This window comes from Fistularia commersonii, chromosome 9, assembly GCF_037954325.1.
Source record: "Fistularia commersonii isolate RoL2024-O1a breed Wild chromosome 9, RoL_Fcom_v1.0, whole genome shotgun sequence".
Lineage (NCBI taxonomy): Eukaryota > Metazoa > Chordata > Actinopteri > Syngnathiformes > Fistulariidae > Fistularia > Fistularia commersonii.
In genome coordinates this window covers 17195786-17218847 of record NC_141292.1, presented here as the reverse complement: position 1 = coordinate 17218847, position 23062 = coordinate 17195786, and the positions used below count along the sequence as shown (strand labels likewise).

Sequence of the window (23062 nt, the reverse complement as noted above, 5' to 3'; positions counted from 1 at the left end):
TTTTTTTTTTTTTGTTTTTGGAATAACATTTATTTCTGATGATCCATCCAGACGCCGTTGTGTCACACACACACACACACACACACACACAGATTATTTAATCGAACGCCATTCAATCGATTAATCAATATTAAATTAGGAAAAAAAAAAAAGAATAAAAATTGTTTGGGTTTTTGTTTTTGGAGTAATAAAAATCCTCTTTTTATTTCTGATGATCATCCGGACGCCATCTTGTCACAACACACACACACACACACACACACACACACATCAAAATAAAACCTTCCTCTTTTATCTGTGCAGGCTCCAGCCGGGGGGTTCCTCCCAGGCTGGCTGGAAGCACCGGACGGCTCGCTGGGGTTCTCGGGGTTCCCTCCAGGTGTAGGGGAGCAGAGGAACCCCATTGGCTGAGCCAGGGAGGCTCTGCCGTCGCCCCGGCGACCATCGACGGGAGGGAGGGGGGACTTCGTAGGGCGACGGACGGTGCGGGCGGCGGGCGAAGAACAGCCTGAGAGTCAGGGGACAACACTGCTGTTACACTGTGGCTACACTGTTGCTACATGCTACACGCTACACTGTTGCTACACAGTTGCTACATGCTACACAGTTGCTACACAGTTGCTACATGCTATACTGTGGCTACACTGTTGCAACATTGTTGCTACATGCTACACTGTGGCTACATGCTACACAGTTGCTACACAGTTGCTACATGCTATACTGTGGCCACATAGTTGCTACTTGCTATACTGTTACTACACTGTTGCTACATGCTACACTGTTGCTACATGCTACACAGTTGCTACACAGTTACTACATGCTATACTGTAGCTACATGCTACACAGTTGCTACACTGTTGCTACATGCTACACTGTTGCTACATGCTACACTGTTGCTACACAGTTGCTACACTGTTGCTACATGCTATACTGTGGCTACATGCTACACAGTTGCTACACAGTTGCTACATGCTATACTGTGGCCACATAGTTGCTACTTGCTATACTGTTACTACACTGTTGCTACATGCTACACTGTTGCTACATGCTACACAGTTGCTACACAGTTACTACATGCTATACTGTAGCTACATGCTACACAGTTGCTACACTGTTGCTACATGCTACACTGTTGCTACATGCTACACTGTTGCTACATGCTACACTGTTGCTACACAGTTGCTACACTGTTGCTACATGCTATACTGTGGCTACATGCTACACAGTTGCTACACAGTTGCTACATGCTATACTGTGGCCACATAGTTGCTACTTGCTATACTGTTGCTACATGCTACATTGTTGCTACATGCTACACAGTTGCTACACAGTTGCTACATGCTATACTTTGGCCACATAGTTGCAACTTGCTATACTGTTGCTACACTGTTGCTACATGCTATACTGTAGCTACATGCTACACAGTTGCTACACAGTTGCTACATGCTATACTGTGGCTACACTGTTGCTACATGCTACACTGTTGCTACATGCTACACTGTTGCTACACAGTTGCTACACTGTTGCTACATGCTACACAGTTGCTACACAGTTGCTACATGCTATACTGTGGCTACACTGTTGCTACATGCTACACTGTTGCTACATTGTTGCAATATTGTTTTACACTGTAACAATGTAATAGATTAACAATTATATTACAGGATAATTACATGTAAACAAACCTTTAATAATACTAATTGAAATTTAATTTACATAAATTAGATTAATATGATTCTATATTAAATATATGTAAATATATATCGATATTAGAGAGAGGGAGAGATTACATATTATACTCAATATAATATGAAATATATATTAAATTGAAAATCATCTCATTAGACATTTTTTCGCAATGAAAACAGTGGATTAAGTTGAGGAATGTGAAATTAATGAATTGAAATTCATAAATCTAAAAAAAAAAATGATGTCAGAATGAAATAAAAAAGTTTGTCGGGAATTCATTTGAGGATTAAATAGAAATGAGAGAAAAATAAACGCCAGAGGAAATGTAAAAAAATGATGACTGACAAATTAATTAAATGCAAAAATGACTATAAATAACGGTCAACAAACAAAATAACAAATACAAATAAATCAATAAATATTTATCCTTCAAACTAAAATAAGCAAAACTCAATTAAATATTGCAGGAAATAAATTACATTGAAATCAGACATCATAAATATATAAAAGAAATTAAATAATGACTTAAAAGTAAAAGTAATAAAAAGTTTAAGTAAAGAAATACTAGGATTAATAAAATAAATGAATACATAAATCAACAAAATGAGATAAATGAACAAAAAAATTAAACAAATAAAAAAAAAAAAAAAAAATTAAAAAAAAAAATCACTACATAAAGTGTTATCTTTCAGACCGAAAGAAAGAAAACTTCTTTTTGTAGAAAATTTGTTGGTCTTTTTAAAAAAAAAATGCTGAAGCTAATTTGAGTGAATTGGAGGAAATTAGTTTATTACAAGGTCATTTTTATTTTAATTTAATTTATTTTTGAGATCATTTGTTTTTGAATTTGTTTCACAAAAAAAGTCAGGATTGATCTATTTTTCTAAATGTTTGGAATATCAATATTCCAGAAATGATATTTTTATGTTATCCAGTAATAATTTATCATTTATAAAATATATGAATGAACTAATTTTTACAAAATACGTCATATATAGAATAACACTTTTATTTTATTTTATTTTGTTTTTTCAACATTCATTTTTTCATTCAAAATAAATAATGTTGGAATATATAAATTAAGATATTTATGAATGATTTTATAAATATATTATTTGATGTATATTATATTCTGTTATATACTATGAATGTTTAAATGATTTTATGTTTATTTTTCTATCCTGTAAAATGTTTTTTTTATTTCCCATCCAAGTCTTTCAAATCTGCCAACTCTCATGTTGAATGTAATCATTCGACCAATTCGATCAATTAAAGGGGTGATTTGTTATTAAAATGTCCCGAAAAAAATATCCAGAAAACTCAATGAGATCAAATTTGATGTAAAAAAAATGATATTACATAATGGGAGGTGTAATTACAAAATAATATGCATTAATTACATAGTAATAAGTGTGTATTACACACCTGTGTTGGTTGGCGTTCCATGGAGGTTCCACATCGGGATGATGTCTGCGCACACACACACACACACACACACACACACATGAGTGGGCCAGAGGCTCGTGCTGCGTTCAGGGTCCGTCGGGAGAAACGAGCGTTTGCCGCCGCAAACGACAACTTTTAATTGGCTGAGCCGTTCGGTTGGGACCTGTGATTGACGGGTGTGGGTTAAGCTCCGCCTCTTAGCGGCGGGCAGCAGGTGTAGGCTCCGCCCCTCCCGGGAGAGGAGGATTAAGACGACTGGCTTAATAAAACTGAAATAAGACTGGAAATAATGACAACGAAAATAGATGAATATTACATAAGTGTGTGTTACACACCCGTGTTGGTTGGTGCCCCACCAGGGCTGCACGTCAGGGGGGCGTCTGCTGAACACACACACACACACACACACACTCATGAGTGCGACAGTGGCTGGAATACACACGTGTGTGTGAGACACAATAATAAGTGTGTATAACACAGTGATAAGATGTACTCAACAGTATTACAAGTGTGTAATACACACGCACAGTGTGTATTACATAGTAGTAAGCGTGTATTGCGCGGCAACATGGGTGTATTGCGCGGCAACTAGCGTGTATTGCATGGCAACTAGCGTGTTTTGCGCGGCAACTAGCGTGTTTTGCGCGGCAACTAGTGTTTTGGGTGTTTTGCTAGTGTAATTTAAAAATAATATGCATTTATTAAATAGTAATAAGTGTGTATTACACACCTGTGTTGGTTGGCGTCCCATGGAGGTTCCACATCGGGATGATGTCTGCACGCACACACACATGCACACACACACACACACACACACACACACACACACACACACACTCATGAGTGGGCGAGAGGCTCGTGCTGCGTTCAGGGTCCATCGGGAGAAACGAGTGGCAACCAGACCGCCGGCCATGCTAGCTGCGCGGCAACTAGCGTGTTTTGCGCGGCAACTAGCGTGTATTGCGCAGCAACTAGTGTTTTGGGTGTTTTGCCAGGCAACTAGTGTGGATTACACATGCTCAGTGTGTATTGCATGCACATTATACGGTAATAAGTGTGTATTGCGGAGCAATAAGTGTGTATTGCACAGTAATAAGCGAGTATAACACAGTAATAAGCGTGTATTGCACAGTAATAAGCGTGTATGACACAGTAATAAGCGTGTATGACACAGTAATAAGCGTGTATGACACAGTAATAAGCGTGTATGACACAGTAATAAGCGAGTATGACACAGTAATAAGCGAGTATGCGTCACCTGTGTGCGGTGGCGTTGCGCCCGCCCGCCCTCCACTCGTCCTCCTCCTCCCTGCGGTCCTCCGGTTGGAGGCAGGGCCTAAAGACGGCGCCGCCTCTCACGGGCTCGCCGTCGGCCTCGTCCATCCCGTGGTTGCTGTCGGCAGGTTAGCGCAAACGTGAGGCGCCGGCGGCGTGAAGATGGCGGCGAGTCCGTCGGGGGGCGGAGCCTCACCCGCGCTTGGCGCCGCAGCGCAGGTCCCGCAGGTAGTTGAGCCGCTCGATGTCGTGACCGCGCCCGGCGTTGAACACTGCGACAAGAAGAGGCGTTACGTCGATGTCACGCGTGGCGAGGATGAGCAGGGTGGCGGCTACTCACGCTGGATGGCGGCGTCGGGCTCCATCCCGTCCACGTCGATCAGATACCTGGAAAACACACGCAGGGTTTGGCGGCCGGGGGTTAAAATGGCGGCGGCGGCGGCGGGTGGAGAACGGCGGCGGCCCACCTGCAGATCAGGTATCCGGCTCGGTTCAGGCCGTGGGTGCAGTGGACGCCGATCAGCCTGTCTGGAAAACAACGTGGCGTCAATGTGGGCGTTGCTATGGCGACGCACCTCGAGCCAATCACCAGGCCGCGTTTCCGAGCCCGTAACGGACGGGAAAGTACTTCAGGAATATCCGATTTTTTTAAATAAAGAGTGATGTTGCAGGAAAACAGCGGGAGAATTGTGTGAAAATGACCTGAAAATCCGATAAAGTTTGAGAAATGAGTTCATTAAATCGTTAAATGAAATAAAATATCTGGATATTTTTCAATAAATTAGAAATAAATGAAATGTCTTCCAAAGTTTCTCGCAAATAATCTTGAAAATAATCCCTGAATGTGTCATAAAATACTTGGAATTCCTAGAAATGACAAACTATTTGGTATTTCAGGAATGAAAAAAAAACAAATAATTGGGGTTTTAAGGAGTTATAACACTGATAATAATAATAAAAAAACAGAAATTGCTTGAAAAACAATTAACATGTACAAATAATAGACAAACTACAAGGAATTGGATATAACTTACAAGAAAATGTACACAAAACTACCAGGAGAAACAAAAACAACATGAAATAATAAAAGTACTGTGTGTTAAAGTACTTAAAAAGTATCCAGGAAAAATATTCAAAATTGTACTACATAAAATATTGATTAGATTATTAAATCAGATTAAAAAAATCCTAAAAATTTCAATGCACTTGAGCAGTTAATAATTTATTATTATTATTGTTGTTCTCGTTGTTATTAAAAACAAATAATTGCTGAGAACTCAAATTCCCTGAAAATAAACAAAAATCTACAAAACATTACTCTGAATTTATCGAACTAGCAGAAACTATGAAAAAAGCACTTCACGATAAAAAACATATATATAATGAATAAATATGAATTATTCACAGGATTTCCTGAAAATAAATAACAGGAAATTCAAAATAATTTATCATAAGCAACTTGGAATATTGAAAAAATTGCATGAAATATTTAAGCAACTACCAGAGATGTCAAGAAACAAAAGAAAATCATAATACTTCATCTAAATGCATCTAACATCTAAATTACTAGAAAATACACAATATCACACCAAAATACTACAAACTTTTTCATTTTTTTCATCACTTCCTGTGACGTGCTTTTATTTTGAAAGGTCATTTCCTGTGAACCCCCTGCTGCATTGTCGTTGGCTTGCCATAACTTGTAATTTACTTCAACGCGAAGCTGCTACGGCCGTGCTCGGCCCGTCCGGTCGACCAATCGGAAGCCGCGGGAGGGGGGGCCACTGAGCGCGCTCACACGGCGGTGGGGGAAAGGGGGCGGGGCCTCACCGTTGTCGGCGTTGTCGCGCAGGAAGCGGCGCACGGCGCGCTTGAAGCTCAGGATGGTGCGGTCGGTGGGAATCTCGTGGCCGGCGGTCAGGATCTTCACATACCACAGGGACCACGGTACGTCCTGGGGGCGGAGCCAAAGCGGGGAGGTCGCCATGACGTCATAACCCTCTTCTGTGTGCGTGTCTGTGTGTTTACCTCAGGTGTGTAGTAGCGCCTGGTGAAGGTCAGGTCTATTATTAGTCCAAGTTCCTGGTTTTGCATCTCCATGGCGTCGAGAAGCTCCCAGTGGCCAAAGACCTGCTCGTGGGGCAGCCGACGGTTCAACGACTGAGGGGACGACCAGACAACCAGGGAACAGTTGGAGAACATTCGAGAACATTCAAGGAACATGCACAAAGCATACAAGGAACATCAGGGGAAAATCTAGATAGACATCCAGTGAACGTCCAACGAGCCTTCGGGAACCCGTGCTCATTCCTTGTCAGCGTGACGGTAACATTTATTCGATCTTGTTCAACCGGAAGAATCTGGCGGACATTAAGGCGGCGTCCGTGTGGCGCCAAGGGGCGGAGTCTCCTCACTTCCTTCAGTGGCACCTTGAAGGCGATGAATCGTGTTCCCTCCAGTCTTTTCCCCACCGCCTTGTACTCGAGCCACCTGCGGCGAGGACACACTGACGTTAGCCACCTCACGATCACCACGTTACCATGGATAGCCGCTCATTGTGCTAAGCTAACTAGCATACTGTCATACGGAAAGGTGAGGTAAGACTGACAAAGAACTTACTGACACAGCTCAGTGAACAGTTCGCACTCAGTTCGCACACAGGGCTAAGCTAACACATAGCATGTTCTATAACATTGGGACTATTTGCTCTGACATTCACAGAGCTAAGCTAACACTTCTCACACTCATTAAAAGTAACAATAATGGCTCCTTGAATTTCACAGAGCTAAGTTAACACTTAGCATGTTCTATAACACTAGAAATAACTGCTTCTTAACAGTCACAGAGCTAAGCTAACACAGCGTGTTCCATAACAGTGAGACTATCTGCTATGACATCAACAAAGCTAGGCTAACACTTTACATGTTCTATGACAGGACTATCTGCTCTGACATCAACAAAGCTAGGCTAACACTTTGCAAGTTCAACAACAGGACAATCTGCTCCTTGACATTCACAGAGCTAAGCTAACACTTTGCATGTTCCATAACAGTGAGACTATCTGCTCTGACATCAACAAAGCTAAGCTAACGCTTTACAAGTTCTACAGCAGGACTATCTGCTCCTTGACATTCACGGAGCTAAGCTAACACTTAGCATGTTCAATAACATTAGGACTATTTGCCCTGACATTCACAGAGCTAACACTTCCCACACTCATTAAGAGTAACAATAACGGCACCTTGACTTTCACAGAGCTACGCTAACACTTTACATGTTCCATAACTGTAAGAATATCTGCTCCTTGACTCTCACAGAACTAAGCTAACACTTAGCATATACTATTACGTGAGAAATAACTGCTTCTAAACAGTCAAAGAGCTAAGATAACACTTTGCATGTTCTGTAGCACAAGGACCACACGCTCCTTGACATTCATGGAGCTAAGCTAACACTTAGCATGTTCAATAACAGTAGGACTACTTGCCCTGACATTCAAAGAGCTAAGCTAACCCTTTGCACACTCATTAAGAGTAACATTAACGGCACCTTGACTTTCACAGAGCTACGCTGACACTTTGCATGTTCCATAACTATAAGAATATCTGCTCCTTGACTCTTACAGAACTAAGCTAACACTTAGCATGTTCTATAACACTAGGAATATCTGCTTCCGGACATACACAAGCTAAGCTAACACTTAGCATGGACTGCTATTCATTAGACCCGGTAGCCTAGCAACAGGTAGCTAACGAACTCAAGTGTTTATGCTAACGGTCCACAGCCGGGACCCCGAAGAGATCATTTGCGCGGCGGCGACGTGTTTACCGGACACACTCACCGGTCCGGTATCCCGTTTTTGCGGCCTTTAGACATTCTTCGAGTTCCGGCTGCCTCTTCTGTTTTTGTTGTTCTTAAATGCAAAAACACAAACAAACGGAAGGGGCTAACCGGAAGAGAGGGAGAGGGCTAAACACGTGCGGAACCACACGCGCCGCCGGTATCCCTTTTCCGTTTCACCTTCCGGTCGAGGCACGAGCCACGGAATACCGGAAGTCAGACTCGCGTTTTTCGCCACGTTTCCGGTCGCAACAATAACAAAAGAGCCACGGCGGCACTCGGGGAGGCGGCCGTCGCCTAGTGATGACGTCAGTAGCGTTGCGTTCAATGTCCGTCTGGAAAATTGGATATTTTGTAATGTTTACGTTATTTCACCTTTTTAACGAGTCTTTAATCGATTTTACTTTTCTTCATAATTAATTTGATTAATTTTAACTGCTCATTTTTAATTGTTTATTTTCTTTACACAAACTGTTTGATCAAATGTATTTGATTTTCTTCATACAATGACTTTACTCAATTTAACTTGATTTTTCAAGTTGATTTTCTGTATAAAATATATTCAATTAAATGTATTTGAATTTCTTCATCACATTTTTTTTCACTCAACTTTTTTAAAGTTGATTGTCCTCTAAAAATATATTCACTCAAATGTATTTGATTTTCTTCATGAAATAATTGAAAAATCAAGTAAAATTGAGCAAAAAGTTGTTTTTCTTTATAAAAGTAAATTCAGAAAATGATTTTAATCAAGGGACTAATCAAGAGAAGGGACTTTGAATATCGGGACTATGACAGGAAAAGGTAGAGAGTTGGTGGACATGATGCAGAGAAGGAAGGTGGATATACTGTGTGTCCAGGAGACCAGGAGGCTAGAAGCTTAGGAGCAGCTTTAAGTTGTACTATTATGGTACTGACAAGAAGAGACATGGAGTAGGAGTTATCTTGAAGGAGGAGTTTGTTAGGAACGTCCTGGAGGTGAAAAGAAAGTCAGATAGACTTATGAGTCTGAAACTGGAAATTGAAGGTGTGATGCTCTATGTTGTTAGCGGCTATGCCCCGCAGGTGGGATGTGAATCTGAAGAGAAGGAGAAGTTCTGGAATGAGTTGGATGAAGTGATGCAGAATATTCCCAGAAATGAGAGAGTGGTCATTGGTGCAGACTTCAATGGACATGTTGGTGAAGGCAATAGAGGGGATGAAGAAGTGATGGGCAGATTTGGTATCCAGGATAGGAATGCAGAGGGACAGAGGGTGGTAGATTTTGCAAAAAGGATGGAAATGGCTGTAGTGAACACCTTTTTGCAGAAAAAACAGGAACATAGGGTAACTTATAAGAGCGGAGGTAGGAGCACGCAGGTAGACTACATCTTGTATAGACGAGGTAACCTGAAAGAGATCAGTGACTGCAAAGTAGTTGTAGGTGAGAGTGTAGCCAGACAGCATAGGATGGTGGTTTGTAGGATGACTCTGGTGACAAGGAAGATGAAGAGGACAAAGGCAGAGCAGAGGACAAAGTGGTGGAAGCTGAAAAGGGAGGAGTGTTGCATGGTTTTCAGGGAGGAGTTGAGAAAGGGTCTGGGTGGTCAGGGTGAGCTTCCAGATGATTGGACAACTACAGCTAGTGTTATCAGGGAGACAGGTAGAAGAGTACTTGGTGTGTCATCTGGAAGGAAAGTAGATCAGGAGACTTGGTGGTGGAATGAGGAAGTGCAGGAGTGTATACAGAGAAAGCGGTTAGCGAAGAAGAAGTGGGATACTGAGAGGACTGAAGAGAACAGACAGGAGTTCAGGGAGAAACAATGTAAGGCAAAGACAGAGGTAGCAAAGGCAAAACAAATGGCGTAAGATGACTTGTATGCTCTGGCAGACAGTAAAGGATGGAGAGAATGATCTATACAGGTTGGCGAAACAGAGAGATAAAGATGGAAAAGATGTACAACAGGTCCGGGTGATTAAGGACAGAGAGGGAAATGTATTGACAGATGCTAGAAGAGTGATGGGAAGATGGAAAGAGTACTTTGAAGAGCTGATGAATGGGGAAAATGACAGAGAGGCAAGGGTAGAAGAGTGACTATTGTAGACCACAAAGTAGCACAAATTAGTAAAAGTGAAGTGAGGAAGGCATTGAAGAGGATGAAGAGTGGAAAAGCAGTTGGTCCTGATGATATACCTGTGGAGGTGTGGAAGTGTCTGGCAGAGACAGCGGTAGAGTTTCTCACGGTGCCCTGGGAGGGTGCAGTGGAGGAGGCCTATGAACGCAAGAAGCTGAGATATGCTGAACCGGTCACAGATGCTCAGCGACAAGGCTGGAAAGCGAAGGTTCGTCCAGTGGAAGTAGGCTGCAGAGGCTTCATAGCCACGTCAACATCGAGGCTACTCAGGGAGATGGGAGTTAAAGGACGTGCCCACAGACGGGCAGTCAAGGACCTCTCCGGGGCTGCTGAAAATGGGAGCCAGTGGCTGTGGCTGAAGAGAAGAGATCCAACGTGGGCTTTCAGGTGAGCTGATGGCATCTAGGGAGTGAACCTGGGACGCTGGGATTCACTGCTGAACCCTCTGGAGATGTCGTGGGCCAATCAGCGAAACATCAATGAAGGAGGGTGCTCACTTGACAACCTGAAGGAGGCCATCGCTCACTTGAAACCCCACAGAGTTTCTTCGGTGCCTTAGGCATGATTTCATCAAGGGATACCAACACCTCGTCCTACACGACAGATCTGACAAGATTATTCAACAGGATCTTAGAGAGTGAGAAGATGCCTGAAGAATGGAGATGAAGTGTGATGGTGCCCATGAGCCATACAATGAAGTTATCGTAAAGAGTAGTGGACGCTAGACTGAGAGCAGAAGTCAGCATTAGTGAACAGCAGTGTGGCTTCATGCTTAGAAAGAGTACTACAGATGCAGTATTTGCGTTGAGAATGCTAATAGAAAAGTACAGAGAAGGCCAGAGGGAGCTGCATTGCGTTTTTGTAGACCTAGAAAAAGCATATGACAGGGTGCCAAGAGAGGAGCTCTGGTATTGTATGAGGACATCTGGAATGGCAGAGAGGTATGTTAGACTGGTGCAGGACATGTATGCTTGCTGTGAGACAGTGGTGTGGTGTGCTGTAGGGGTAGCAGAGAAGTTCTATATGGAGGTGGGACTCCATCAGGGATCAGCTCTGAGCCCCTTCTTGTTTGCAATGGTGATGGACAGGCTGACAGATGAAGTTAGACAGGAATCTCCATGGACCATGATGTTTGCGGATGACATTGTGATCTGTAGTGAGAGCAGACAACAGGTAGAGGAAAATCTAGAGAGGTGGAGGTATGCTCTGGAAAGGAGAGGAAAGGTGGAGGAGACAGTGGTGAGACCAGCGATGCTGTATGGCCTAGAAACTGTTAGAATGACAAAAAGACAGGAGGCAGGGCTGGAAGTCGCAGAGATGAAGATGCTAAGGCTAAGGAGTGACCAGGATGGATAGGATCACGAATGAGTCTATCGGACGAACAGCACATGTTAGATGTTTTGGAGAGCTCAGAGAAGCCAGACTGAGATGGTTAGGACATGTAGAGAGGAGGGATAATGAATATATGAGGAGGTCTAGAGGAAGACCAAAGAGAAGATTTATGGACGTTGTGAGAGAAGATATGAAGGTAGTTGGTGTGAGAGAGGAGGATGCAGAGAATAGGGCTAGATGGAGAAAGTTGATTCGCTGTGGCGACACCTGAAGGGAAAAGCCGAAAGGAGAAGAATTGGATAAAAGAATGAATATTGTATGTCTCGATGACACGCGTATGAATGAATGTTATGCGTTTAACAAGAACACGAAAATCGTCATGCATTCAAATCATATCTCGAAAAGTTTTCTGAACATCTTGTCGGCCGACGGCTTCTCGGAACGCTCTTGCCGTCACGCCACATTCCTGACGGCAACAGTCACGTCTCACTCAAGAGTGAATACATGTTTGACTGACAGCAGCTGTTATGTTCACGATATGAAGAATAATAAACAAAAGTAAAATAACAAGTCGGGGTTACAAGAGATGGAAATCCGAAGAATCCCGAAGTTCCTCATTGACGATATTTGGTGTAAGCCGAGAGGAAGGAAAAAAAAAAAAAGGAATTTCCAAAATTATCTAGAACCCTTTTCAGAGATGGACCGGAAAGGAAATGAAAAGTTCCCCGGAGGTGTAGCCTGAGAAGAACACAAGGGAACCAGCCACAGCTAAAATTCACCAGCAGCTGTTTTTTAGGAGTACATTTCGGGGGGTTTTCCCCAAAAAATACTTGAACCAACATAGATTTGGACTTTTCCCAACAAGTCAGGTGGTCTGGTGGTCCGGTAGTACCGTTCTGAAGTGATCTGGTAGCCAAGTACTCCGGTACACGGGGTTTAATGGTCAGGTGGTCTTCTATTCAGGTGGTCTGGTGGCCTGGTCATCTGGTATTGTGATCTGGTGGCCTGGAGGTCTGGTAGCCTAGTGGTCCAAAATTTAGGTGGTCTGGTGCCTTGCCTGGCTGGTCGTGAGGTGATCTGATAGCCAAGTAGTCTGGTGGTCTGGTCATTAGATGGTCTGGTAGCCTCACGGTCAGATAGTTTGGTCGCCGGTAGCCAAGTGGTGAAGTACCCTTGGGGTCTCCTGGCCTGGTTTGTAGTAGTTTGTTGGTTGGTAGCCGGGTGGTCTAGTAGCCTGGGAGTTTGGTAGGCAGGTGGTCAGATCTTCAGATGGTCAGGTAGTCTGGGGGTAAGGTGGTCAGTTATTCTAGTAGCTAGATGGTCTGATTGCAGGTACTCTGGCGGTCCGGTACCCCTAAAAGCACCAGCGAATACAATGTACCCCCGAGTGAAAGCAGTCATTTTCCTACTCGGACTGAAAGTTCCTGCAATGCTACGGCAACACCTTTTTTCTCCCCTTCTACTGTTGGTGACCAAGCTTCTCCGCGAACCGCCAACTCCAGGAAGTCCAGGAGAGCAGATGCTAGCGTGACAGCGGGCCATTGTGGGATTCACAGTTCCAACCTCACCCTCTGGCAAGTGAGCAGATGACAGGTGTTCCTGACAATCACGGTTTCACCTGATACTCCGGGAGCAAAGTTTCATCAGCAGTACTTTCGTTTCTCCACTGTAAAACCATAAAAGTACACAAAGTCCAAAAGAAGTTCCCAAAACAAGGATACTTCCAAGAGTACACAACAAGACTCCTGGACTAGTAAAAACCATCGTTCTTTACTTATTTACATATCAGATATACAATAATACACCTAGCGAAACAAATAAGTCAGGTAATTATCCACATTAACAAACGTGTAATAAACGTGTAATAAACCTATAATAAACGTGTAATAAACGTGTAATAAATACATGGGGTCGCGCAGCTTCTTTTTTTGGGGGATTCTGTCCGTCGTCACCGACCGGCGTGGGCGAAGGGGAACGCCTCCCTGGTGAGGCGCGACAGCAGACAGGGCATCTCCTTCTTGCCGGCAAGCTTGCGACCCTTGGCCTGGAAGGTGAAGGCCACGCGGTGCGAGAGGCGAGTCAGCAGGCGCGTCAGCTCCAGCTGCCGACTCTCCCTGTCCTCCAGCAGGACGCAGAAGGTCTGCAGGAGCACCGAGCCCAGCGGGTGCATGAGGGCGCCGTAGCCTGCGGCGGCGAAACAAAACGTCAACTCCGTGACCTTTCCCCCCGGCGTTAGCCCCCTCTGCGGCTTACCTGGCGGCGTGGCGTACATCACGGCTGTATCCGTGGGAACGGACAGATACTGGGAGAAGCTCATGTCGTCCTCGTTGGACGCCGAGTCCACCTGCACGCCGTCGTCCAGGCCAGAACCCCTGCACGCCTTCAGGGTGGAAGCAGACCTTTAACTCCAAACGCCGCGACTTCCCTCGACCTCCGCGGCAGCGGCGTCCTCACCTGAACCAGGAAGACCTTCACTTTGGTCTCCATGGCTTTGCTGTGGAAGCAGCGGAACAACTGCGGCAGCATCACGGCGTCGCCGTCGGCGCCGAAGATGCAACCGTCTTCGCCGTGGGACGACAGCACGGCCAGGAAGCAGTCCTTCACCGGCCGCCGGGCCTCTGCGGCGCAGGGGGAAACCACCAATAAGGAGCCGGGAAGGGTTCGCCGAAAGGGAAAAGACGGACAATCACCTGCGAGGAAGAGCTGCCGGATCTCCTGCCCACGCAGGTCTTGGTGGATCTCGACACGGAAGCCCAGCCGGCTGAGGGCGGCGTGGAGACGGCGGTCGTCACGGGCGGCGCCGGGCCGGTTCCCAAGCGGCACGCCGGGGTAGAAGCGGCCCACCGACACCAAGATGGCCCGGTTCTGGTCGCTATCCTGCATCTGCATGGCGGACGCCGCTATTAGTCGTCCTGACGCGGCGCTCGGGCTTTATATGAGCCGGCGCCGCCCTGCCGTCATGCTCCCGGCGGTTGCGTAACTGCTCTTTACCCCACGTGAGCGACTTCCTGCTCGGGCGTGGCGGTGAGTCACCGTCTGCCGAGTCACCTGAAAAAAAAAAAAAACGGGAAAAAAAAAATGAGTGATTTAATTAATTAAGTAAATAAATAAGTTTTTAAATTTATATAAAATAATAATAAAGGGAAAAAACACCAAAAATTATTATACGAATGGATACACAACATATCTAATTAATAATACTTACTGGGTTGATTGACAGTCCACTTCACCTGAGGCTCCGCCCACTTCCAGGAAAGGCCTCCTGTTGCTCCATCCCATAATAATCCAGGCGTATGGCGTTTGGGTTGTCCGCTGGCTCCGCCCACTTTGCGCATTCTCTTCCGAATAATAATAATAAAAAAGATAAAAACACCAAAAATCATTATACGAATGGATACACAAAATTAATTCAAAATACTAACCGGGTCGATTGACAGTCCACTTCACCCGAGGCTCCGCCCACTTCCTGCAAAGACCTCCTGTTACTCCATCCCATAATAATCCCAGCAGATGGCGTTTGGGTTGTCCGCTGGCTCCGCCCACTTTGCTCATTCTCTTACGATAGCATCGTTAGCATCGCGGTAGCCACAACCTCCTCCCCTGATCCTTGACTTCACTGAGATACCGCCCCCTAGTGGCGGAACCGTGTAACTGCAGCCTAGGAAATAGAGAGGGGACCCCCCCTTCCCTGCCGCTTGGTTCGATCCGGGCCGAACCACTCGGGCGAAACCCCTGGAAGAGCTCACACACACTCGGACCCTGAAGGATATTTATTAACAGTCGTATAAAACACGTTTTTTTAAAACAAGCGAACAAAATCGTTTTTAAAACCGTACAAACCCCGCTCCCCCCCCATGCACAACAGGAAGTTAGAAAAGCTTTTTTTTTTTTTTTTTTTTTTTTTTGTTTTTACGAGCATGAAAATCAGTCAAATATTGACCAGGTCCCGATCATTCTGACAGGAAGTGGATTTAAAAAAAAAAAAAAAAAACAAATTGACAGGTTAAAATACAATATAATTTTTTTTTTTTTTTTTCCAAATTTGTCGCCGCCTGCCGCTGATTGGCCGATAGGCCCCTCGCAGCTGATTGGCTTACTGTTCACCAGATGGGGGGGGGGGGGGGGGGGGGGGCGGGGTCCTCACAGCTGATTGGCTCTCCGGAGTGAGAAGGGCTGGCTCGAGTTCGCCGCCGCCGCCGCCACCGTCAATTGGTGGGCTGAGGAGGGGGGCGGGAGGAGGAACGGCGGCGGCGGCGGAGGGGGCGTGGCCCTGGCGGGGGCGGCGTGCGGGGACGGAGCCTCAGAGGACGGCGCCGCGGTCACGGCGGTCCTGTGGGGTTTGGTGGTGAGCGACAGCGGCTGCAGCTGCTCGCCGTACGGCGAGGTGTGTCCGCTGTAGGAGGCGTGCGCGTGCGTGTGCTCCGTGTGCGTCGGAGCCGGCGCCGCCGGGGAAGCCAGCGCCGTGGTCGGCGTCGCCGGCGAGTCCAGGGAGGAGGCGGGGCTGGCCTGCGACAGGTGTGTGTGCGTCAGGTGGGACACGGTGTGTGTCTGCGGCAGCTGGGGACGGGTGTGTGTGTGAGCGTGTGGCGGCGGCGGCGCGTGTGTGTGCGGCGTCTCCTCCAGTACGTGAGGTCTCTTCGGCTGCGGGGAGAAATCCGGAGGCAGCCCTGGTGAACACACACACACACACACACACACACACACACACACACATATTAACTCATGGGTACATAGACAAATATAAAACACACACACACACACAAAAAACTGGAGACAAGCAGAGACACACACAGGACAACTAAAACAAATAGACACACATGCATGAAAACACACACATTAACTTGTTGGTATATAGACATAAACAAAAACACACACACTCATATTAACTCATGGGTATATAGACAAAAATAAACACACACACACGCACGCACACACATTAACTCATGGGTATATAGACAAAAATAAACACACACACACGCACGCACACACATTAACTCATGGGTATATAGACAAAAATAAACACACACATACACAAAAACTTGACAAGCAGCAACACACACAGGACAACTAAGACAAACAGACAAATGTGCATGAAACCACACAAACACACACATTAACTTGTAAGTGTATAGACAAAAACACACACACACACACACACACGCACAAACTCAGGGATAAATAGACACATATACTATGACCACACACACATTGACTTATTGGTATATAGACAAAAATTCTAACACACACACACACACACACACGCACACACAAACTTGGAGACAAGCAGACACACACACAGGACAACTAAGTCAAATCAACACACATGCATGAAAACACACACACAAACATTAACTTATTGGTATATAGACAAAAATACAAATACACACACAAATATTAACTCATGGGTATATAGACAAACACACACACACACACACACACATCAGTGTTTTTATTTTGAAAGCCCAGGTGTTGGACATGGTTGTCCTACCCTCCTGCTGGCTGTCGCTCTTGGCCCGTTTCCTCTTCTTCTTCTTCCCCTGCAAAAACACACACACACAGGTTAGAGGCGGGGTTGCAACCGGGCGCCTCACACACACACGACGCCGTGGATGAAGCGGTCAGCGTGGACGATGCAGAGGAGTGTGTGGAAACAGGACAAGCGTGGACACAGTGGATGGTGTGGACATAATAGGCAGGTGCGTACATGTGTGGATGCCCTGGACATTGTGGAGAATACGGACACGCGTGGACACGTGTGGACACGCGTGGACACGTGTGGACACGTGTGGAGGGTGTGTGGAGGGTGTGTGGACACGTGTGGACGGTGCGGACTCACGTAGTTGTCCCTGGCCGACCAGCCGGGGTAGAGCTTGGAGTGAAGGAGTCGCTCCTTTCGAGCCATTTCATAATATTTGGCCTGTTCGTCTTTGGCTAGGGAGTGCCACTGTGGACACACACACACACACACACACACACACACACACACACACACACACACAAAGTTAGCGCCCACACTGATAACACACACACTCACACAGATAGCGCACAGGGTCATAATAAACATCATCGCTCTGTCATAATATGCGAGAGGCCTCGGCCAATCGGCGGCGTCAGTGAGCCGGGGGGCGGGGCTTAGCCCGCACAGCTAGCTGTCAATCACAGACCGCCCGGTCCTCAGAGGAGGACCTGGAGATGGTCCACACGGGAGAAGATACTGACCCTCTGGCCCAGGATCTGGTTGATGGTGGCGCTCTCCTTCACCTTGCACTGGGCCACCACCCTGGGACGCTCCTCACGCATGTACAGCATGAAGGCGTTGAGGGGCTTCTTGATGTGCGGCTTCTTCTCCTCCTCCTTCTCCTGCGAGGCGTCGCCCGACGACCTCCTGGAAGCCGGAGCGCAGCGGTGAGGGACGGGGTGGAGATGATGTGCGAGCGGGGATGCGGTGGCGGTCCTTACCCGGGGGGGCTGCGGCCGTCCGACGGCTCCTGCTTGATGGCGGTGGGGACGGCGGCGGCGGCGGCGGCGGCCCGGGAGACGGAGGCCTGAGGAGGAGGAACCAGGCGAGGCGAGAAGCTGCCCGACACCAGGCTGGAGAACATCACAAACGCCAGGGAGGGCGCTCAGTACTGCTGAAGTACTACGCAGTACTACACACACGGTACTACGCACACAGTACTACACACACAGTACTACGCAGCGGCACGCAGAAGGAACGGCAAGGTTTGGGGTTTAATGCAATGGTCTCACTCACACACACACACACACACACACACACACACACACACACACACACACACACACACACACGTGTGCGCTCATATCACACTTTTGTCACCTCGTTCAGCCATTCACTAACACATTGTGTGTCTGTGTGTATGTATATATGTACAGATTTATATTTTTTATTTTAATTACATTTATTTATTAGATTTATAAATACATACGTGTGTGTATATATATGTATAAATACATATACAAAGACACAAACAGACACGCACATATATATATATATATATGTGCGTGTCTGTACACACACATGTAAATATATATAAATACGTATATATATACTAATATGTTTGCAGTTATTTATATATATATATATATATATATATATATATATATATATATATTATATATATATATATATATATATATATATAAATAACTGCAAACATATTAGTATATATATATGTGTGTGTGTGTGTGTGTGTGTATTGATACACACATATATACATACATACACATGTGGGCTCATGTCACACTTTTACCCCCTCATTCAGCCATTCTCGAACGCATATAGTGTGTGTGTGTATGCACAAATATATATATATATATTGTATTATAGATTTAATTCATTTTAATACATTTAAATATAAACATATATGTGTGTATATATTTTTTTATTTTATATTTCATTTTTTATGATATCTATATGTATAAAATTGCGTGTACATACACACACACATACGCACACACACGAGTATATAAAATGATCTCAACTTATAAAGCCCTTTACACTGGATTAATTTCACTCATTCCCTCATGATTATGTGTACATTTATATACACAAACATATTTATGTATACATCTATATATAGATACACATTTTAATGGTCCCCACTTTACAATGGATTACCCATTCATGCACACACACACATGTAAATATATATAAATACGTATAAACAAACACACACAAAATAGATGTTTGTGAATGGGTGAACGTTATCCAACAATTGACTGTAGATGTACACACACACACACATATACAGTAATAGGCAACCTTTCTGATTGATGGGGCGCACGCACACACACACACACACACACGCACGCACGCACAAACACACACACCTGGTCATGGAGGCGTTCATGGCGATGGCGGCGGGAGAGAAGCCCCCGGCGAGCGGATACATGTGCTGACCCTGCCTGCAACACGGACACGAACACGGACATGGAGACGGACACACACACACACACACACACACACACACACACACACAGTCAGGAGGACAGACAAGCCACATGCCCCCCCACCCACAAACCGTTTCCACGGTGATGTGTACTCACAGCCAGCCCAGCGGGTGGGCCATCTGGGCCACGCCTCCCGGGGATACGGGGTAGCAGGCGGCGTGCGGCGGCCGGGACGTCCCTGCTGCTAAAACACAAGGGGGCGCTATTTCAAAAACAAGTACTGCGGTAAAAGTACTTTAGAAGTACTTGTGTAGCCCCGCCCCCAAGGAAAAACAACATCTAAACAAGTTGTGGTCGAACAAATAGTCCTGCAGGTTTCCATCAAATGCGCCGTTGTAGCGTTAGCGGCAATCGTGCGCACTCCTCCGCATTGTTTACATTGTTCATAGTACTCATAGTTCCGCTTTGTTTCGGTTAGCTAGCCCTTATTATGGCTCTCAAAAAAGGTTAAAAGTGCTACTTCTACAAAATAAAAGGCAATTTTCCATGGGGATCAGTAAAGGGGAGTAGAACCTGGGCAAACGAGCTACAAAAATACAAAAAGGGTTTCATATTTGTGGCTTTCCGCGATGTAGCGTAGCGGCAGTTGTGCATGCTACTCCGCATTGTTTACTGGTGTTACTTTTGTTTTCCCAGTAAGCTAGCCCTCATTAGGGCTCATTACATTTTTTATACTACAGTCGATTTTATCCAAAGCAACTTACAAAAACTGCGATTCACTTTCAGGGCTCCCATAAGGGTTTCAAGCGCTTGTGCTAGCGGTGCTAAGAAGAATTACTAAAGAAAAACTCGAGAGGGGTTGGCGTTACGGATCTCGCTAATGGCTAAGTCAACCATCTTTTTCGATTCCTGAGGAACAAAGATACGCCAAAGACGGCTGATGTGGCTAAAGGGGCGGCTACGTTAGCGAACCAAATGTCTCGAGCGTTAGAGGAAGTAGAAAAGTGATCGTTAGCTTGGATTAACGACAGACAGCTAACTTGTGATAGCATTAGCAAGGGGCTCCTGTTGCGAGAAGGCTGTACTTTCCTTTATCTTTCATTCCTTTCTGTCTTTTTGCCTCTATATAACGGAATCGAATGAGCGCGGTGTGTTTTTGAGTCGATTCGCCGACATCGTGACTTTAAGATGAGAGAATAAATGACAGGGCGAACGAGAAGGGGGCGGAGCTTACCGCTGTCCGGGGAGAAGCTGGGGGAAGCCCTCTGGGGGGAGAAGGCCTCAGGACTGTAGGACAGCAGGGGGTGCAGGTGGGTCATGTGGGGGTGCTGCACCACCGGCACGCTACTTGACTGGTCACACACACACACACACACACACACACACACACACACACACACACACACACACAGAGGGTTAGCGGCTGCAGCTGTGCTCTCTGTCCACTAGAGGGCGCACAGGCTCCACCGCGCTTACAAAACACACTCTGCTCCAGATTATGTGACAACAGCCATGGCTTTCGGCGCCCGCCGTCCCATAATATTTGCCAGATTACGGTCGGGGGTTAAGGCAGAGTCCGGTTGCGGACGTCTTAAAACTGTTATTAACTGCCGCCTCTGACATCCTTGGCACCTTTGACCTTCCCTGCATAATGATTAGCGATAATAAAATCAATAAATGGCGACGTGGCGGGTTTATGGGGACGCGCGTCCGTCAGGTTTCGCTTTCTGTTCCCGAGCCGGGACGTACGGCGCCTCCAGTGGCCAAAGGGGAAACTACATATTTTGATGGTTCGAGGGGGTGTTTGATAGCTTTAGCAATGCTAATCAAAAAAATATTATATATTTCAAACAAAAAAAGTGTATAAATTACTTTATTCTGATCACTTATATCATATTTTTATTAGCATTATTATATACATTAGCATTATATGAAATGTTACTTTAATATTGCCAAGAAATTTAAACTTGAAATGAAAAAATACATTTTCTTAACAACATATTTGGTTAGTATGATAAAAGAGAGGGTGTGTGATGGTTCGCAATGCTAATCAAAAAATAAGATCTATTTTTTTTTGTTGGTGTTATTTCATACAATCATATGTCATTATTTTCTAAGATCATTATAATGCCGGGGAATTAAACTTTAAACTATAATACAATGTCCGTTAGAAGAATTATTAAGAGTAGTGAGAATAATCAAAAAGTTATAAGATACTTTATGATGACCATAAAAATTCTTATATTGTTATTAGCATTATAATGTACAAATTAAACCAAATAAAATATCACTTTAAAATTGCCAAGAAATTTAAACAAACTAAAAAACACAATTTTAATAAAATATTTGGTTAGTACCCAGTGGAGGGTGGTTGTTTGATGGCTAGCGAAGCCAACATGCTATTTATTACTTTTTTTTAAGGATTATAAAAAAATAAGCATATATATATTTAAGATTAACACAAAAGATATATTACTGTTAGTTATTTATACTAATTCTACAAATTATTATTTTTTTCAAATTTTGCTGAAAAACTTAAACTTTAAAGCATAAAAATTAATAATCTCAAGGTATGATAACCACTTGCTATAAGATTTTAAAAGAATTATAAAAAAAATCATAAATCACTGTTTTTTTATATATATATATATTCTATTAATTATTATTGTAAAATTCTGCTGAGGTATGATAACTATTTGGGAAGAGATTTTTGAAGAATTATGAAAAAATGATATATTGTTTTATACATATTCTACAAATTATTATCCTGGTCAAATTTTGCTGAAAAACTTAAACTTTAAAGCATACGAATTAATAATCTAGAGGTATGATAACCGTTTGGTATGAGATTTTAAAAGAGTTATAAAAAAATCATAAATTACTGTTACATATTTTCTATTAATTATTATTATTAAATTATTATTATTATTATTAAATTCTGCTGGGATACGATAACTATTTTAGAAGAGATTTTTTTAAGAATTAGGAAAAAAAAAAAAATATCGTTTTATACATATTCTATAAATTATTATTACTGTGAAATATTGCTGCGGTACGATAACTATTGGTGCTGAAAATTTGTTTTTATCAAGTCACATTTACTATTCTTTTTATCTTATACATAATTCATAAAATCTTGCCATTAAAACATTGCAGAGAAATTTAAAAAAATTTAAAAAAATTTTAAAAAAAAAGGTGATAAAATATTCGCATGTGATTAAGGTGCTGGAGTAATGGGGAGAGGAAAAGAAGGTGAACAAAGATGAGGAGATAGAAGGATCAGAAGGTGCAGGACCTTCGCCCTCCAGATTAAGATCTCCGCTCGCGGCAACGGATGCTAGCCAAGCGGCGCCCTAGAGGGCGATTGGTGGAGGAGGAAGTAGGAGAATAAAAATGTGTGTGTGTGTGTGTGTTTTACCACGTGTGTCTGCGTGGTGGAGTCCCTCATGGCTGCT

At 44.3% G+C, this 23062-nt stretch overlaps 2 protein-coding genes across 5 annotated transcripts in view; both read right to left on the bottom strand.

Annotated features, from left to right (window-relative positions):
• LOC147231452 (uncharacterized) lies at positions 1–15461 on the bottom strand. Its single transcript, XM_086153013.1, has 18 exons — positions 15119–15461; positions 14902–15034; positions 14151–14744; positions 13950–14076; positions 13649–13880; positions 8477–8585; positions 8252–8379; positions 6825–6900; positions 6439–6570; positions 6241–6364; positions 4878–4938; positions 4751–4797; positions 4607–4682; positions 4394–4528; positions 3866–3910; positions 3471–3518; positions 3115–3159; positions 1–508 (listed from the first exon to the last, which is right to left on the bottom strand). Exons 3-18 carry the CDS (start codon positions 14583–14585, stop codon positions 292–294), a joined length of 2037 nt encoding a protein of 678 aa, XP_086009139.1. The 5' UTR covers positions 14586–14744; positions 14902–15034; positions 15119–15461; the 3' UTR covers positions 1–291.
• Positions 15452–23062, bottom strand: part of LOC147231451 (transcription factor 7-like 1-B) — a 16275-nt gene continuing 8664 nt past the window's right edge. Inside the window, exons 4-12 of one of the 4 annotated variants that reach the window (XM_086152847.1) lie at positions 23026–23062; positions 20842–20959; positions 19764–19851; positions 19548–19622; positions 18156–18287; positions 17916–18081; positions 17533–17640; positions 17185–17233; positions 15452–16363 (exon numbers count right to left, since the gene is read on the bottom strand). The exon at positions 23026–23062 is cut by the window's right edge and continues 41 nt beyond it. In XM_086152847.1, coding sequence (XP_086008973.1) covers positions 15837–16363; positions 17185–17233; positions 17533–17640; positions 17916–18081; positions 18156–18287; positions 19548–19622; positions 19764–19851; positions 20842–20959; positions 23026–23062 — 1300 coding nt within the window. In that variant the 3' untranslated portion in view covers positions 15452–15836. The remainder of the gene's footprint in view (positions 16364–17184; positions 17234–17532; positions 17641–17915; positions 18082–18155; positions 18288–19547; positions 19623–19763; positions 19852–20841; positions 20960–23025) is intronic. The other 3 variants (XM_086152848.1, XM_086152849.1, XM_086152850.1) reach the window with 3 other exon arrangements.

Coding starts and splice junctions, on each gene's coding strand:
- LOC147231452 (XM_086153013.1), bottom strand. CDS start 14,585: ATGCAGATGCAGGATAGCGACCAGAACCGGGCCATCTTGGTGTCGGTG. Junction 13,881..13,949: donor GATGTACGCCACGCCGCCAG/GTAAGCCGCAGA, acceptor TCGCCGCCGCAG/GCTACGGCGCCCTCATGCAC. Junction 6,901..8,251: donor AAAAACGGGATACCGGACCG/GTGAGTGTGTCC, acceptor TCCTCGCCGCAG/GTGGCTCGAGTACAAGGCGG.